The sequence below is a fragment of the Hyperoodon ampullatus genome (assembly GCF_949752795.1).
Source record: "Hyperoodon ampullatus genome assembly, chromosome: 15".
Lineage (NCBI taxonomy): Eukaryota > Metazoa > Chordata > Mammalia > Artiodactyla > Ziphiidae > Hyperoodon > Hyperoodon ampullatus.
Genome location: NC_136928.1, coordinates 11,281,758 through 11,300,529, shown reverse-complemented (window position 1 = coordinate 11,300,529; position 18,772 = coordinate 11,281,758). Strand labels below are relative to the sequence as shown.

The 18,772-nt window shown below is 47.8% G+C and overlaps 1 protein-coding gene across 1 annotated transcript; it reads left to right on the top strand.

The window, feature by feature from the left end:
* Window positions 1-2,920: 2,920 nt before the first annotated feature.
* On the top strand, window positions 2,921-6,674 carry FOXI3 (forkhead box I3; the record flags this gene model as incomplete). Its single annotated transcript, XM_079720491.1, has 2 exons — window positions 2,921-3,629; window positions 6,052-6,674. 2 exons carry the CDS (start codon window positions 2,921-2,923, stop codon window positions 6,672-6,674), a joined length of 1,332 nt encoding a protein of 443 aa, XP_079576617.1.
* Between the last annotated feature and the right edge of the window lie 12,098 nt (window positions 6,675-18,772).

The following is an 18,772-nucleotide window of genomic DNA, read 5'->3' as shown; positions in this document are numbered from 1 at the left end:
ACAGCGTTTGTTACAAAATGACTACATTCCATCATAAATCACTGTTGTCGCTCAAAGAAGCCTCAAGAATATTACCAAATGTCAGTAGAAAATAAATGAGATGTTTTCTTTGGGTTGAATAATTTCTCAAAATGTTTTATTTTCCAGTGATGAAAACATGTAACAGTGGCAAAGATACATTAATCAATTGCCTCGATTATATTCTTTTGTGAAAAGGCAATTTGACAAAACGTTATTACAGGAAACTTACATTTTAAGCATAGTTTTTTTTTTAACCTTTATTTATTTATTTTTGGCTGCTTTGGGTCTTCGTTGCTGCGCGTGGGCTTTCTCTAGTTGCGGCGAGTGGGGGCTACTCTTCATTGCAGTGTGCAGGCTTCTCACTGCAGCGGCTTCTCTTGTTGTGGAGCACCGGCTCTAGGCACGCAGGCTTCAGTAGCTGTGGCGTGCGGGCTTCAGTAGTTGTGGCACGCGGGCTCAGTAGTTGTGGTTCGCGGGTTCTGGAGCGCAGGCTCAGTATTTGTGGCGCACGGGCTTAGTTGCTCCGCAGCATGTGGGATCTTCCCGGAACAGGGCTCGAACCCGTGTCCCCTGCATTGGCAGGTGGATTCTTAATCACTGCGCCACCACGGAAGTCCCTAAGCATAGTTTTTATCTTTTTTCCCCCAAGTGCACCAACTGCTTTTTAAATTTAATTTTTTAAAAAAACGGCGACTTAAAATACTATTTTAACTTTGAATTAAAAACTCAGATTATGACCAATGATAGTTTTAAGCTTATCTAATTAATATGTGATTTAAAAATAGATAGAAAAGAGTATAACTTCCAAACCCCTAGAGGGGGTGTCCACCTCACAGATCCCTATCTGGATAAATGCTGTAACAAAGGCAAGGAGACGCTAGGTGGCTCCATAATTTTTAAATAAAATTAAAGTCCGCAAAAGATAATGCATAGTCAGGGAACAAAATATCTCTACTGGGCTGAACCTTTAACCCAAACACGAAACAATAATCTTCAATCATGGTCTCTCACTCAGAATAATTTGGAGTATAGGGTTGAGTTAAACTGAAACAACAACAACAAAACTTCAAGACTGCAAAGTATATATGGGTAGGCAATTTGCTAAAAAATAAGGGAAGGCATTATATTACATTCTTAAGGACATCAATTACTAAGGGGGAGATGGTTTCAAATTTTTCCTAATTTATTGCCATCTAGTTTGCCAGCTCTTCTTGTGGACTTTCTCTTTTTAGTTTAAATTTTAAATTTACAAAAAAGTATTAAATTGGGGCATTATAACTTATTAAAAATTGTTTTCCAATTTCCTTCCTTATAGTTGTCACCCTTATTAACATCGCAAGAGAAATAGCAAAACAAAACAGCTTCGTTTGGGCTATTTGGGAAGGAAAACAAAAGCACGGTGCTTATCTAAACTAGGAAACCTAACTCAAAATACAACTAAGGCAAACATTATTCCATTCTATAAAATCAGCAAGGAGATTGAAAGAAATTGCGTGACAAGAATTCCTTTCCGGTTTCACAAAAGACGAGAAAAATGTTACATCTGAAGTGTGATTTGCATTTTAGGAACCAAAATTTTCTCGTTAAATGTTTCTGGATTTCATTTTTTACGAAGTGAGGTAGCAGAAGACGATCATTTTCCTGAAAGTATGTAACTAACTTTGTCTTGAAAATAAATGCGGGGTGGTGGAGGGGAGGGGTTTCCGAATTATTAAATATTCTGAACTGTCAGTCTGCAATTGGCTAATAGAAAAAAACTTTCCCCCCCCGCCTCCCTTAAACGAGAATCTCAGACCGGTCACTTCTTAAGAACATATTTAGGAATCGTTTTAATTGTAAAAGAAACAGTTTTCTTATCGTTGTTCGGGGCCAGTAAGTAATGATCGCGTGGCACGTGGGGTCCACACAGTACTTCACTGGTTTTGTTTGTTTTTCCAGGCAGGAGCCGCATTTGAAAACTAACAAAAGTAGAGGGCAAGTCTTCTACCGTAATTCGTGAAGACCGTTTTTGTAAATGAGCGCTTCTTGCACAGTTTAAATTACAGTTGGCTTTAAAATGCTAATTCCGAACCCCCTTATTTCAATGTCTTTGAAAACGTTCACCCTTCTGTTTTGAAAGACAACACATCACGGCAAAAGACTGCGCAAACCTGACCTAAATGAACACGTTTCCCAAATGTGAACGAACCTATCGTTATGTTTAGAGACGTGGTTAGAGAAATTAAAAACCGATTTCAGTCCCTCCCTTCAAAGAATTCCCCAGGAGAAGGGATATCTTTCGTATACCCCCAAAGACTTGTAAATCACGTCTATTATTTTCGACTGTGAGCCGATCGGTCGAGACCGGACGTGAATCCGGCAACTCGATGACAAAAGGTGTAGCTCCAGGTCGAAATACCAAAGGGGGCTAAGCAGGTGGCCTGAGCGGCCACCCAGAGTTAACTTACAGACTTTTTAGAAAACAGTAGTACCGTCTCGGTGATCTTCTCTTTGTTTTGATATTCGTTATTTTATTTCGTTATTGTGCTGAGGACACGGTGGTTAGGAACGGGGAGCGGTTCGCTTGAATCCTGCAGGCGCCAGCCTCCCCCGGCTCCCCTGGCCCCCGGGGCTCCCCTGGCCCGGCGAGGAGGGGCTGCAGGGGCGGGGCGGGCGCGGCGGGCGGCGCGAGGTTTCCGCGCGCTCGGCCGGGACGCGCGGGCAGGTGGGGCGTGGCGGGGGCGTGGAGAGCCGCGGCCCGCGGGCCGCCGCCCAGCCCCGGGACCTGTCCGGGAGGAGCCGCGCCGCCGACGGTTATAAGAAGCCGGCCTGTCGGCGCTCCGCGCGTACCCTCCCCCGCCCAGAACACCGGCCGCCCAGCCAGGGCCGAGGCGGGGCCGCAGGGTTGGCCCCCAAAGGGATGCTCTCGCCCGAGCGGCGAGATCAGCCCCGCTCGCCCCTCGCCGCCGCCGCCGCGCCGCACCCGCCGACGGTCGCCGACATGGCTCTCTACTGCGGCGACAACTTCGGCGTGTACTCGCAGCCCGGCCTGTCCCCGGCTGCCGCCGCCCCGGGCGCCCCCCCGGCCGCCCGGGCGCCCTACGGTCTGGCCGACTATGCCGCGCCGCCGGCCGCAGCCGCCAACCCCTACCTGTGGCTCAACGGGCCGGCCGTGGGCGGTCCCCCTGCCGCCGCCGCGTACCTGGGCGCCCCGCCGCCGCCGCCACCGCCGCCGCCGCCCCCCGGGGGCGCGCCGGGGCCCTTCCTGCAGCCGCCGACCGCCGCCGGCACCTTCGCCTGCGCGCAGCGGCCCTTCGCGCAGCCCGCGGCCGCAGCGCCCGCCTCGCCCGCCGGGCCCGCGGCGCCCGGGGAGCTGAGCTGGCTGTCCATGGCCAGCCGCGAGGACCTGATGAAGATGGTGCGGCCGCCCTACTCCTACTCGGCGCTCATCGCCATGGCCATCCAGAGCGCGCCCGAGCGCAAGCTCACGCTCAGCCATATCTACCAGTTCGTGGCGGACAGCTTCCCCTTCTACCAGCGCAGCAAGGCCGGCTGGCAGAACTCCATCCGCCACAACCTGTCGCTCAACGACTGCTTCAAGAAGGTGCCCCGCGACGAGGACGACCCAGGTGAGGGCGGACAGGTGCTTCCCGGCCGGTCCCTTACCCCCCTTCCCCCCTCCCCCAACTCACACACATACGCAGAGACTGGCCAGCTAGGGTTAAAGGTATAGAACCTGAATCCTCAAGCAGAGAGCCGCCCCTGGGTGATGTTCCTCAGGCCGTTGGGAGGGCCGGTCGAGTTGCAGGGAGGTGGATTAGGAATAAGCACATGGGTGGGCTCTCAGATAAGGGATGGCTGTAAAGATTCAGATGAGCTGCGAATCCCATTACATTTCACGAGAGAGGTGGGGAGAGACCGGGAGTTGGAACACGCTGTCCGTAGATGTACTTCCTCCTGCCTCGGGTTCCAGAGAGACTCACGGTGCCCTTCGTGGGACACGTACTGTCCCTACCTTAGGAGATGATTCGAGGATGGCGGCACGGGCATCGGGAGAACGGGGGTCGAGGGGTCAGGGAGCTTGAGCTGGGTCCTGCAGATTGTAGTCTGGGAACCTTATGTATTTAGAAATGTAAACATGAAAACCCCAAGTTTGCTTCGTTCGGATCTAACCCCGGGGGTGAGGAGGGCTGGGTTACCATGGCGTGTTAGTGGTTTCCCTCTTACCTGAGGAGTGAGGTGGAGAAAAGCTCAAAAATGAGAGAAACAGAATCTTACCTGAGGTTTTCAGACGGAGCCCAGAACTAGGGTGTGAGGGGAGAGTCGTGATAGGAAAAAGGGAAGAGAAAACTGTTTCAGTTGCCCTCTACGGAGATCCAGGATTTTGTGTAAATTATGTGAATGCTCTGGAGTATTTGTACCTAAAGTCCTTCTAGAGCAGTGCTTTCCAATTGAAACACAGTACAACCCACACGTGGTTGTGAATTGTCTTGTCGCCACGTGAAAAAAGTGAAAAGAAGCTGGTGAAAATGTTTTTTAATTTTAACATATAACACATATAAAAAATTATCAGTGAGCTACATTCCATTATTCTTTCGGTACCAAGTCTTCAAAATCCTATGTGTGTGTTTTACACCACATCTCACTTGGGACTAGCCACTTTTCAAGCGCTCAGCAGCCACGTTTGGCTAGTGGTTACTGTACTGGAAAGAGCATGCAGTTCTAGAAGATACACCTTCCAGATTTGGCTTCTAAATCACCTGAGATGATCATGTCAATTGTCATGTATACTCGACTTTCTAAAAAGGTTGAGGATCTCTAGCCAGTGTCTTATCAAAGCTTTTGGTACCAGGAACTTCCCTGGAGGGCCAGTGGTTAAGACTCCGAGCTTCCACTGCAGGGGCACAGGTTTGATCCCTGATCCAGGGAACTCAAAACCAGCATGCCGCGCGGCGTGGCCAAAAAAAAAAAAAAAAAAGAAAAGAAAAGAAAAAGCTTTTGGTACCAAGGTGACACAGTATAAATATCCTGATAGATGCAGGTATTGTTATTTAGATGGTAGATATGTGAATAAGTTTTTTTCTGCAACTACTTGCAGAAAATGTGTAGGTGGAGGTAATGGATATGGGGGAGAGTGTGCTAGTAGTTAAGAAAGCTGAGTCTAGAGCCAGCCTGCTTAAATCCTGGCCCTACCGTTGCTAACTGGAAAGACGGCAGGTTGCTAACCAATCTGCACCTCAGTTTCCCCATCTGAAAAATGGAGGCCCTAATACTGCCTGTCTCCAAAGAGCTGTGAGGAGTAACTGGAGTTATCCATGCAGAGAACTCCCTACAGGATAAGCGCTTTACAGTATTTGCAAATGCCAAAGATTCTTTTTACCAGAAGTGAAAAAAGCTGTTGGGAGATAAAATTCTCCAAGACGATAGATCTTTTTTACTTCCACTGTGCTCAAAAGCGAGGGAAATTTTCTAAGCAGAAGACTAGCATTGCATTAAATGGGGCCCTGATCTCTGAGATTGGCCGGGTGGAGGAAGAGCTTGGAAGAGATGCAGGGGTGCCTCCTGCCCTAGGCAAGGAAGGGGTGTGGAGCTTCCTTGTACTCCAAATATATGCCATCCAAGGCGTTGTTAAACCAGTCAATTCCCCAGTAATAACCTGATTTTGTTCAGCAAGGCACAGGGTTGGGTATTGGAGGTTGCCTTTTTCCGGTGGAGTATATTTTGGGGGGGCAAGTATTGCACCCTTTCAGCAAGTGATAACAGATGCTGTTTCTTCACTCACTCACTATGGTGTGGCTACTTTGCGGAGATCTATCATTTAACCCTCACAGCCAACCTGTGAGGTGTACTGTTCTTATCTCTATAGATAAATGAGGCTCAGTTAGTTCCATCTCCCACAAAAGGATGCATTTAAACAGCAGAGTGGTTTGAGCATCTCTGTCGGACTTTTCACGAGAGCCTGCCCACCAGCCCCCTATCGCATGTGAAGCTGAGTACAGGAGCCTGAACCGCGTCCTGCCCTAACTCAGCTTTCTTTCTCATTCTCCGTAGGGAAAGGTAATTACTGGACCCTGGATCCAAACTGTGAGAAAATGTTTGACAACGGGAACTTCCGTCGGAAGCGAAAGCGCCGCTCGGAAGCCAGCAGCACCCCTACGGTGGCCGTGGGGACCTCGAAATCAGAGGAAGGGCTCTCCCCGGGACTGGTGTCTGGAGTGGGTGGGAAGCCGGAAGGAGACAGCTCCCCGGCGTTGCTGAGGCCCTCTCAGTCCCCAGAGCCTCCCGAGGGCACCAAGAGTACCGCCTCCTCCCCAGGAGGGTCCGTGCTCTCCTCCACCCCTTGCCTGAACAGCTTCTTCAGTAGCCTCAGCACGCTAAGTGTCAACAGCAGTGGGAGCACCCAGCGAGTGCTCCCAGGCGGCCGCCCCCTAGGGATCCAGGGGACCCAGGTGCCCTCGGGCGGCGCGTTCCCCCCCACCTCCGTCCCGGAGGCCTCGCCAGACACCTTGCAGCTGAGTCACAGCACCAGGAACGGTAGCAGCCAGAGATCTTCCTACTACAGCGCCTTCCCTGCCAGCACCAGCGGGGGACCAAGCAGCCCCTTCAGCACCCCTTTCTACAACTTCAGCATGGTCAACAGCCTCATCTACCCCCGGGAGGGCTCCGAGGTATAGACCCCCCGCTGCCCAGACTTGACTATGGACACCTGAAATCTTGTGGAAAATGCAGATTCCAAGGCAGGAGGTCTGGGGCAAGAACTGAGACTCCGCATTTCTCCGAAGCTCCCGGCTGAGCTTGCCGTCCACTGACCACACTTGGAGTAGCGTGGATGCAGTAGGTAACTCTTTCTACAACCCGGCAAACTTTGACAGGTTTCTCTGGAGAGAAATCCAGCTCACTCTGTTCTGGGATCATACCCGTGAGCCCTGTGAGGGCATGGACCATGTGTGTTTGTTCATCACTGTATGTCAGGGTCACAAGCTCAAATGGGTCCAGGGGCCGGCTACAAAAACAAGTGAATTAACTTATTGGGTCGGAAAAATATAACAGTTGGCACTGGAAGCAGTTGGGAGTGGTTGGGACCTTCGAGCTGAAGGCTGCTGTGGGCAGCTGGTTATCTCCTGCTTGACAGCATTCTGATTTTTCTAGAAAAGTCAGACACCTGGGGTTTTTTTTAAATTTTTAAAAAATAAATTTATTTATTTTTATTTTTAGCTGCGTTGGGGCTTCATTACTTCACGCAGGCTTTCTCTAGTTGCGGCGAGCGGGGGCTACTCTTCATTGCAGTGCGCGGGCTTCTCATTGCGGAGCACAGGCTTTAGGTGCGCGGGCTTCAGTAGTTGTGGCTCGTGGGCTCAGTAGTTGCGGCTCGCGGGCTCTAGAGCACAGGCTCGGCAGTTGTGGAGCATGGGCTTAGTTGCTCCATGGCATGTGGGATCCTCCCGGACCAGGGCCCGAACCTGCGTCCCCTGCATTGGCAGGCAGATTCCCAACCACTGCGTCACCAGGGAAGCCCAGAGACCTGGATTTTTATAGGAAACCTCCATTTGTCTTCTTTGTGGCTATTGAGAGTTTTTTGAATACTGTGCTAGGAAGCGCCACAAATCCTTGAGCTCTACGCAGCTCACAAATCACCTCTGTTTATGCTCGGTGTCAGGTACATGGCAGATACTAATAGCAATAGGACCGCCCCAGCCTGTGTGCCAGGCACTGTTCTAGATACTTGACATATATTAGCTCATTTAATCCTCACAACAACCTTGGGAGAGAGGTATTGTTACTCCCCCTCATTTTCTGTATGAGGGCAGTGAACTGCCAAGAACTTAGTTAACTTGCCCAAGGCCATATGGATAGTAAGTCATGGACCCAGGATCCAGTTTTAGCAGGTGTGTGTGTGTGTGTGTGTGTGTGTGTGTGTGTGTGTTTTGTTTTTTAGGGTTTTGTTTTGTTTTGTTTTGTTTTGTTGTTGTTGTTTTTTGGCCTTGCTGTGTGGCTTGCGGTACCTCTGTTCTCCGACCAGGGATTGAACCCAGGCCACGGCAGTGAAAGTGCCAAATCCTAACCACTAGGCCACCAGGGAACTCTCACCAGGATCCAGTTTTAAGGCGGTCTGGCTCCAGAGTCAGTGCTTGTAAGCTTTGTGTTCTAGTGTGTTCTAGTTCCTGAAAAACAAAGGCACCAACATGCATAGGCAGACATGGTGTCTAAAGAGTAGGAATGAGCTAGGTTTCATCTGACCAAAGATTCTGGTTGAAATCAGTAACACTTGAGACATTCTGAGCAGCGAGGATGGACACCAGCTCTGCCTTACTTCTGCTGCCATACTTCTGAGGTTTGGGGTGACCATCCTAATTAATTGGCATCCTATCCCTTTTAGCATTTGTCCTGGATTTTTCATCGTTGAAACAAAGTTTTTGAATTTTATTAAAAGTAGTTTTTAAATGGAATTTTTATAAGTTTTAAAAATAAGACATTTGTGGTCAAAAAATTTTTTTTATGTAATTTATTTTTAACATTCCCTTCTACTTCTCAAGAGGTATCTTCCTTTGAATAGTTTTTTATGGTCACCCTCCCGGTGCCCAACAGAATGTCTGTACATGGCAGACAGGCAGCCACTGTTTGAACTTATCCAAAAAGTGTGAATTAACATGCAGATAGTTGGTGATTTTATTGGCATAGCGATGTATTAAGATGAAGATAATGTCGTATGAATTGTTTTTGTACCATGTTGTTTGGTCTTTGATGGGAGCGTTGCTGGTTTGGGATTTTAATTTTTTTAGAAAAAGGAACACAAATTCATTGTAAAAAATTTTTAACTTTTCCCTGTGTATTCTGTTTTGAGACTCTCACAGCGTTACTGTTAAATTTGAATTTTGAAATATACATACAGAAAATTATTTTTTTAAACTAGTCTATTGCAGTATAAATAACATCACCATTACTTTGTAAATATTATGCAGGAAGACAACCAAAGAGACTACCTACCGCCATATTGTGTGTACAAAAAAACACTTTCTATGGATATTTTTCTATGTGAAAAATTGTATGGACTTTTATAAATACTGTTTCTAACAACACAATTCTATATTTGTAAATTAATTTATAATGTGAACTGGGACAAAATTTTTTTTCCCCAAAAAAGCACACTGCAAGCTGGAAATCACATGAAATAAACTTTAAGTGGGATGACTTATGGCTACTTTTTAGGCATTACTGTTTTTCTGTCTTTAACTTCTTTCTCCTAAAGGAATAGAGCTATAAGTGGCAGGGCATGGGGGCTGCTACAGGGATTTTTGTGTGTTGAGAGAGCGAGCGACTGATTTTTTTTTTTTTAATTGGATTTGTTCCACCTACACACATCCTAAAGGGTTGGACTGAAACAGTTCTGGAGGATCTCTAGGCATATGAGCATTTTATTTATTTTTAACAGAGTAACGGTTCTGTCATTTAGATTAAACTAAGTTTCAGTGCACCAGACAATTTGTGTTCCAGAAAGAAATGGGGCTGTAAGGCCCCACCAGCTGGCAGCAGTCCTCAGGGGGAGCTCTGGCTTTGGGTGTTGTGGTCTTCAAGGGGGCCATGGGCAGCCCATCGTTTCCAAGGAAATTGCTAGGAAACTTGAACTTGACCCCAGCTAGAAGAAACCTGAAAGATAAGGTTTCTAGCCTAGGGTTTCATCAGCACTATAGATATTTGGAGAGGGATAGCCCATGGTAGAGGTTGCCCTGTACATCACAGAATGTTTAGTAGCATCTCTAGTCTCTACCCATTAGATACCAGAAGCACTCCCCCTCCTCCCCGCCCCCACCCCCACCCCAGAACCTGGCCATGTGTGACAACCAAAAGTTTCTCCAGACATTGACAAATGTCCCCTGGGGGGCAAAATTAGACCTGGTTGAGAACCACTGATCTAGACCAACACCCACAATTTGCCAGTGAGGAAATGGAGCCCCCTCACTACCCCACACAAAGTCCTAGGCTCTAGGGCTAGCAGAGGAGCCCTGAATGAATGAGGCCTCTGGGCTCTGGTACAGGACAGTTTCTGTCCTATGAAACGGCTTTTCTCTTCAATGAGTTGTGAGCAGAAGCAGCCCGACGGCTGTGGCATTTCTCAGAACTGAGATCTACCTGTTTGCCAGTCGCATTGGAGGTAGACTCGCCATATTTTAGTTGCTTGTTATAGATGCTTATGGTAGCTTCCTTCTTGGCGTCTATTTCTATTAATAGAGACCTCGGCTGGAAATAATTCTGACCAAACAAAATTAAACTATCTGGGTTATTATTATTTGATAGGGATGGTGGTGCAGAGAACAGACTTAAGGATTTCTTGGAAAGAAAGATACATTAAAAGAATGTGATTAACCTGTATTTGGAAGCATCTAGATCTGGGTGTTTGATAGCTATGAAATGCCAGAATGATGGCATTTATGAGAACAAAGGCGAAGAGGAGAATCCACTTCTGATCTCCCAAACAACCGCAAAGGGCAGCAGGGTGGCTCAGTCCCTGAGCTGAGCCGGGGACCAAAGAAGCTGTGCCCAGGGCAGGTCTCCATCCGGGAACTGCCTCCCGCTGGGCCTGGGATTAAAGGGAAAGAGACGAAGCTGCCTGTGCCTGTGATGTTTCCAGGTCAAAGTCTGCACTGGCACTCCAATTGACACCCGTTTCCTGCACCTGTGACATTTTCTGCCTGGGAACCAGGTCAGGAATTCTGGACCTGAGCTAGATTTCACTTTCCGTTGTTCGGGACAATACAGAGGAAAAGACGACCCCCTCCATCCCCATGTAGTTTAGCACCCTTCTTTCTCTGGGGTTCTCCCAGAGTCTAGGGCCTGGTGTCAAGTTGCAGCCCAGGCTGAGGACCTTTGGGCACACGTACAACTTAAAGCAGCTGCCTTTCGACCTTCTAGGACCTGGTGTACCTTTTAGAATAAGACAGGGGTAAAGGAGAATTTGAAAAACGAATAAGCAGGGTTCAGGTTTCCTTCTTGATACTTTTACATCCTTCATCTTCTTGAGCTTACTGGGAAAAGGCAGCTGGGGAGGCTTTGAAAACTGTGCACCTTTGCCCACCTAACTCCTCCCCCAGCTCCCCAGGGCTCTCCAGGCAAAATGGGCCAAGCTTTGGTGCCCCCATGAACCCCCCACACCCCGGAAGAAGGAACATCACTGAATTCAGAGGAAACTCCCACCCTGTGCTTCTCGGCCTCTCTGAGACCTCCTAGAACTTGGAAAGATCCTAAACCTTCAGGATCTAACTTTTTTTATCTTCTTGAGCTGCTCTAGTAGATAAAACCTTGAGGTTTTTCATGAAAAAGAAATCCGTGGTGGTTTCCTGAGGCAGGGATTTGCTGGTTTCTGGGGTAGAGACCTGGGGCCCTGGGGCCTTGCCTTTTGTCATGGAAAGCAGTCAACTGTGCTTGCGGCTGGGTGGCTGGCACCGCTGGAAGAAGAAGGAATTTCCTGTCAGGTTTGAAAACAAAAAAAGGTCAAAAAAGACCTGATACCTACTGAATTCCTCCCTACCTTTTTATTCATGATGTTGGGGGATCATCGCCAAAACCCTGGGAGGCCTGGGGAACAGTCCTTTATCATTTTAAAAAAGGTAAACATTACAATAATAATAACTCTCTTATTAGGTGCCAAGCACAGTCCTAAAATATATATATTAAATTTAAAAAAGCAACTCTATGAAGTGGATACTGTTACGCATTTCACCAATAAGGATACTGAGACCCAGGAAGTTTGTATAACGAAGCCAAGGTCAAAAATCTAACTGGTTGCTGCAGGTAAGTGGTTGAACTGAGGTTCAAAATCAGGCCAGCTGATGTCACAGCCTACCTGTCCTTAACCTACTATAATGCCTCTCCATTTTGAAGATGAGAAACAGAGAGGTTAAATGACTTGCCCAAGGCCACACAGCTTGCTGGTTGCAGATTTGGGCTTAGAACCCAGGCTCCTGCCCTGCCACCCACTCCCTTCTTCTCTTCAGGCACTTCATTTGTAAACTCCTTGAGGTTGGTTCTTGTGTCCAGGGCTCCTTTTCAAGGATACAGGAAGCTAAGCAGCGAGAAGTCACTTTTCCTCGATAGGTCCTCCTTTACAGGATCAGCCAGCAGCCAGATCAGAGGCCCAGATCTCAGGCTCTGAAACGGCCGAGGGAAGCCAGATGTTGGAGATGCTGATTTGGAACCTTGGACTTTGAACATAAATTTGGAAATTTATCCACTGACTCAGCAAATCCCTTTGGGCATCAGGCCCTGTGCTAGGCATTGAGGATACTAAGATGACTAGACCCACTCAGATCCTTAGCAAGCATGGTAGGGCCTAGAACAGATGTACACAGGGTAGGGAAGATCCACAGGAAGGGACTGAGCTTCCCTCACGCAGCTGCCAGCCTCCTCCAAGGGAGACAGAATGACTTCACCTCTGGGAAGAGCAGCGGGCAATTTCCCTGTCCTGGGCTGAGAAGCTGCAGCCCTACCACTGTCTCCTTCACCCCGTGTCTCCCCTGTGCTCCTGCTGGGAGGAGACAATACCAGGGCCTCCTTCAAAGCCCTGGTGCTTCTGGACTGGCAGGAAGGACAGAGCAACCATGGTCAAGCTCTGTCGCTCGGTCAAGGGGAGTTTCCTTCAAGGCCTCCGGCCTTGGTGCACGACTACAGTCAGTTCCCCCGCACCCTTGCCCTTCCAGCCCTGGGCGCTTTCCAGCCACGCCAACATCAGCATCAAGACTCGCGGCCCCAACTCCACCGCACTTCAAAGGAGGTTCAAGGGACTTCCCTGGCTGTCCAGTGGTTAAGACTCCGTGCTTCCACTGCAGGGGATGCAGTTTCGATCCCTGGTCAGGGAACTAAGATCCCGCAAGCCAAGATGCGGCTAAAAAACCAAAACAATACAAACAAGCAAACAAAAGGAGGTTCGAGGCTGCAAGCATGCTGGGGTCTCCTCCTCCCCAGTTTACTCTCTTGAAAGGCATTAAGCAAACCACAATGCAGAGATGCCTCTGCCCCAGGTTGAGATCAGCCAGCAGGGCATTACCAAGCACAAGGACCTCTTCCCTCTCAGCTCCAAAGATGATGCCAACTCACCCTATCACATCACTGCTCACCTCCAACTGCCCCTACCTGGGCTGACCCACAGGCACTGCGACCGTGGCCCCTTTGTACAAACTCCCTGGGTGGGCCTCTGTCTTCCGGATAAAATGGATAATAGCAGTATCTCCTTCACAGGACTGTTGAGAGGGTTAATACATCTATTTTATACTGATTCTGTGTGTTTGCCCAACAGTAACATCCAGAAGGCCTCAGCATCCATTCACAGAACCTCCACTTGTTTCTTCTCAGAAGGTCTGAGGTCAGTGTCATCATTTGTTTGCCCCACAGTCTTGGAGAGTGAGTATTATGAGCGTCATATTACAGAAAGGCAAAAACCGAGTAGGATGGGCTTCCCTGGTGGCGCAGCGGTTAAGAATCCACCTGCCAGTGCAGGGGACACGGGTTCAAGCCCTGGTCCGGGAAGATCCCACACGCCACGGAGCAACTAAGCCCGTGCGCCACAACTACTGAGCCCGCGTGCCACAACTACTGAAGCACGTGCACCTAGAGCCTGTGCTCCGCAACAAGAGAAGCCCATGCACCACAATGAAGAGTAGCCCCCGCTCGCCGCAACTTAGAGAAAGCCTGCGCACAGCAACGAAGACCCAACGCAGCCAAAAATAAAAATAAATAAATTTATAAAAAGAAAACAAAAAAAACAGAGTAGGAATCTTGGCAAACAGCTGGCTGCCAGGAGCCATGGAGATCTCATAGGAAAGGGAAGTTCACTCATTCACGGCCTCCAGTGAGCGAGTGAGTCACTGAGTAAATGTACCAAACACCTACTGACTCTTATTTTGCTTCCTGTTTCCCTCGCACCCCACCTCCAAGCCCGAAACGAGGACTGTTGGCTCCAGAATCCAAAATTAGTCTGCAGCCCATGACTTCTCATTGGTTCCTCTGCCATCACCACACCTCCCGCCTGGAGGCCTCCCAGCCCCGACTCCTGACTCTCTGCTGGGCACGCTACCTCCATCCCTACCTTTACGAGCTTATTCTCCATTTGGAGCCCAGAGTAATCTTTTAAACAACAGATATGATGATACTGCTTTCCTGCTTAGAACCTTTCGATAACCTCTATTACTAGCAAACTCCAGAGTTCTTTTGTGCCCTGCGTGAACTAGCTCCCGCCCTTACTCATGTAACCCCCTGTCCACTTGGCTCCAGACACTTACTGCTCTGTAGCCCCTCAAGCATTCCAAACTCTTCTGTTTTAGGGTCTTTCCAGTTATTCCCTCTACTATGAGAGCTCAATTCCCCAGATCTTTTTTCTTTCTTTCTTTTTTTTTTTTGGCCGCGCTGCGCAGCATGCAGAATCTTAGTTCCCTGACCAGGGATCGAACCCCTGCAATGGAGGTGTGGAATCTTAACCACTGGACCACCAGGGAGGTCCCTCCCCAGATCTTTTCAGGCTTCCACTCAGAGGTCCATCTCCGGAGCAGCTGCCCCTTGAGCATCGTAACCCTTCCCATTTCTATCAAGTCCCCTCGGAAGCCCGTTATAAATTGTTCTTCCCACCTTAACTAAACCCCTGTCTGTCTCCTCCTATTTTACTTATTTTTTTTATTTTTATTTTTTGGCCGTGCCACGTGGCATGCGGAATCTTAGTTCCCCAGGGATCGAACCCAAGCCCCCTGCAGTGGAAGCGTGGAGTCAACCACTGGACCACCAAGGAAGTCCCTCCTCCTATTTTAAAGTGAAATAATTATCTTATTGATCTGAAAAGAAAAGTACATTTCCCCCCTCCCTCTGTGGGGAAACTGAGGCACAGAGCATCCCTTTCCACAAGACTTTCATTGATGATACACCTCATTTGCCCGCCTGTGGCACCACTTAGTCCATACAGTAGAAAATTTCTCTTTCTCCTCCAGTCTTAAGTGGGCAAAACCCCAGGAATTTTTGCTATGTTTAGCCTGGATTTAGCACTCAGCCGTCCCCCTCTCCAACACATCACTTCCCCCTTTCTGCGTTCATACCTCCCCTGTGTTCTCCTGGAGACGTAAGTCTCAGCCAAACACCTGGAGTCTTTGATCATCAACCCATCAGCTGCCTCCCAGCACTCATTTCAGCTAGAAGACTTTCAAGTTCTCCCCCTTTACTAGGTCTGGGAAAGGAAAAAAAAAAAAAAAAACACCCGTAGCAGTTGTTACACTGCACCTTTCTTTGCGTATTGCGTACTGGTGGTAAGTGCCAAGGAATTGCTGCTTCAGCAAAGATTTTAAAAAACCTTCCTTCAATGGGATTAACTTCCGGGCAGCCGATGATGGCTGCCACACAGCGTTGCAGTGTCAGCCACAGAACCCCAGCCCCTTCTACTGCCTTTCCAGGCTGTGTGCCGGATGTCCTGCTGTTTCCAATTTCTTGATTCAGGAACTACGGAGAACATACACATCTTAATAATAGGATTATTGCCATTGCCGAAGTAACAGTGGGGCTGGCACTTGTGAGGCCATGATCCTCCTTTCCAGCATCTTACATGCTCAGATTCCTCCAAAAGGGCAGCCTCACAATTCACCCTGATGCTCCCAGGTGTAAAGACCCTTCATTTGCTCAGCAATTTTTACTAACCACTTTCTATACCTACTCAGAGACCTGGGTAAATCAAGGTCCCTATAAGGATGGTGCTTTCATTCTAGGGGAGGAGGAGAAGCAAAGAAGGGGTAAGAGCAGGGTCAAAGTGCTTTGATGGGAGAAATGTGGGGTGCTTTGGGAATTTCTGGGAGAGGCCGCACCCCTGACCTGAGTAGGAGCTGGCGAGGTGAAGAGGAAAGGGAGGGAGGGAAGATGTGTGGGCAGGAGGGGGCTGTGGAAGCAGAATGGAGGTCTGGAAACCAGAAGCCATGGTTCTTATGGGAACTGAAAGAAGCTGCCCTCAGAGGCAGGTCACATACAGCAGAGTTTTAGGCAGGCAGGGCAGTGGAGTGGGTGGAAGCCTGCGTCAATAGAATAGAACTGGGCAGAATAGAAGAGAACAGAAATGAATCAGATTTGTATTTCAAAGCGACTCCTTTGTGGACAATCTTTTGGAAGGACAAGATCTTCTTAGACAGACCTCTCTGGAAGCTACTGTAGCAAGCAAGAAGTGATGGGAATAGGGTTGGGATAATGAGGAAGAAAACAATGGGAGGTTTGAGGGACATGTAGGATATAGGAAGGGTCAGACTTTGTGATTTCCGGAAACTGCTGGTCGAGGGAGAAGGAGGACTCCAAGATGACATTGGGGTTCTGCCCGAGGTCGTGGGGTGAAAGGTGGTGCCATTCACCAGATCAGGACACTCCAGAAGAGGACTGTCTGAGAGTCCCCCAGGAGGAACTTTCCAGCAGGAGCTGGAGTCTAGATTGATTAGCGGGGAGGACCAGGCTAGCTGTGTAAATCTGAGAGGTATCAGAATGTGGATGTGAGATTTAATTTAGTCATTTAATAAATACTTCTTAGCAGTTATTTTGTGCCAAGCCCTGTGCCGTGGGCTGGAGATACAATGGTGAGTATAATAGACTTGTTCCCTTCTCTCTTGGATTTCATAGTCTAGTGGGAGAGGAAATAATCTTGCTAATGAATATGTAATTACAAAGTGGCCTGAGTGCTGGGAAGGGGCAGGGTGGAGTTCTGCGAGCATAAAAGGAAGGACAGTAATCGAGCCTGGGGCACCAGGAAAGGTTTTCCTGAGGGCATGAGGCTTGAATGGAGATCTGAGAAAGTGGGCAGGAGTGGACCAGGTGAGAGGAAGGAAAGCTCATTCCAGACAGAGGGAGCAGAACTCACAAAGTCTCTGCGGCCAAGAGGACCCAGTGTGCTGGAGGGGCTGAACAGGGCTGGGTGGGTGCACGGAGCAGTATGGTGGGACATAATCAGATTTGCATTTTGAAAGGTTGTTTGAGGTAAGCGGTCTTCAGAAGTGAAGCGGACAAGAGTAGGATGTCATTGCAGTTCAAGCAAGGGACTTGGACCACGATCGTGACAATACAGAAAGACATATGGATTCTTGTGAAAGGTATCAGGGAAGTACTGGGTGGGCCAAAAAGTGCCTTTTCGGTTTTTAAGTAAAAACAAAAGACACGTTTTTCATTTTCACCAAGAACTTTATTGAACCACATATTCACCCTTTTGTTCCACTACCTTCTGCCATTTTACAGGCAACTTCATAATTCCATCTTCCATGACTTTTTTACCTTTTTGAGCAAAGAACTGTTCCAGGTGCCTTTTATAGTCTTCCAGGAAATTGAAAATTTTCCATTAAGAGAATTTTGTAAAGACCTAAGTAAATGGAAATCCGAAGGTGCAATGTCTGGTGAATACAGAAGATGAACTTCCCAGTCAAGATGTAACAGTTTCTGCTTGGTCATCAAAGAAACACGTAGTCTTGCGTTATCCTGATGGAAGATTATGCATTTTCTGTTGACTAATTCTGGACACTTTTCATTAAGTGCTGCTTTCAGTTGGTCTAATTGGGAGCAGTACTTGTTGGAATTAATCGTTTGGTTTTCTAGAAGGAGCTCATAATAGAGCTTCCAATCCGAAGATTGATTAGGGGGGAGGACCAAGCTAGCTGTGTAAATCTGACCTTCTTTCTATGAAGACCGGCCTTTGGTATGGTTGATGGTGGTTCATTTCACTTGCCCCACATGCCCCATGATCACTTCTATTCCACATTATTGTACAGTATCCACTTGTCATCCCCCGTCACAATTTGTTTCAAAAATGGAACGTTTTCATTACGTTTCAGTTGAATCTCGTGGTGGAAATACAGTCAAGACGGGTTTTTTTCCGCTTAACTTACGTGGAACCCAAACATCAAAGCGACGAACATAACCAAGCTGGTGCAAATGATTTTCAACGCTTGATTTGGATATTTTGAGTATGTTGTCTATCTCCCGCAAGATATAACATTGATCATTCTCAATGTCTCGATTTGACCGCTGTCAACTTCGACTGGTCTACACGACCGTGGAGCATCGTCCAGGGAGAAATCTCCATCATGAAACTTGGCAACACTTTTGACATGTTCAATCAGTCACAGCACCTTCTCCATACACCGCACACATCTTTTTTCACGTTTCGGTTGCGTTTTTACCTTTCTTGAAATAATAAAGCATAATTTGCAGAAAATGTCGCTTTTTTTCTTCCATCTTTGATATTAAAATGGCTACACAAAAATTCACCAATTTTGATGTCTTTTTTTAGATGCATGCTGATATGACAGTTGTCACATACGATCTAACAAAATTGTTTCAAATGAAGTTAAAGACAACTAAGTGCTACTAGAGCCATCTTACGGGGAAAATTGAACGAAACTTTTGGCCCAGCCAATAAAATCAACAAGACTTGGTGAGGCATTGGATATAGTGATGTAAGGGAGAAAGGTATCAAGGATTAGTTTTTGGTCGGTACCCTGGGAAACTGGCTGGTAAGGGTTTCAGAGATGAGGAAAATTGAAAGAAGATCAGTTGTTATTTGGTGCATGTGTGTCATAAATCTGGTCTCAAATACATTGAGTTGAGGTGCCCCAGACATTCAGGTAGGAGCACAGATGATTCTGGAGCTCACAGGAGAAGCCTAGGCTGGAAATTGAAATTATGAGTCACTGGTGTGGAACTATTAATTAAGGGAATTCTGGCTTCTGACATGCAAAGAGCTTGAAGGTTATCACTTCCATGCTCACACTAAGAAAAAGCTGAG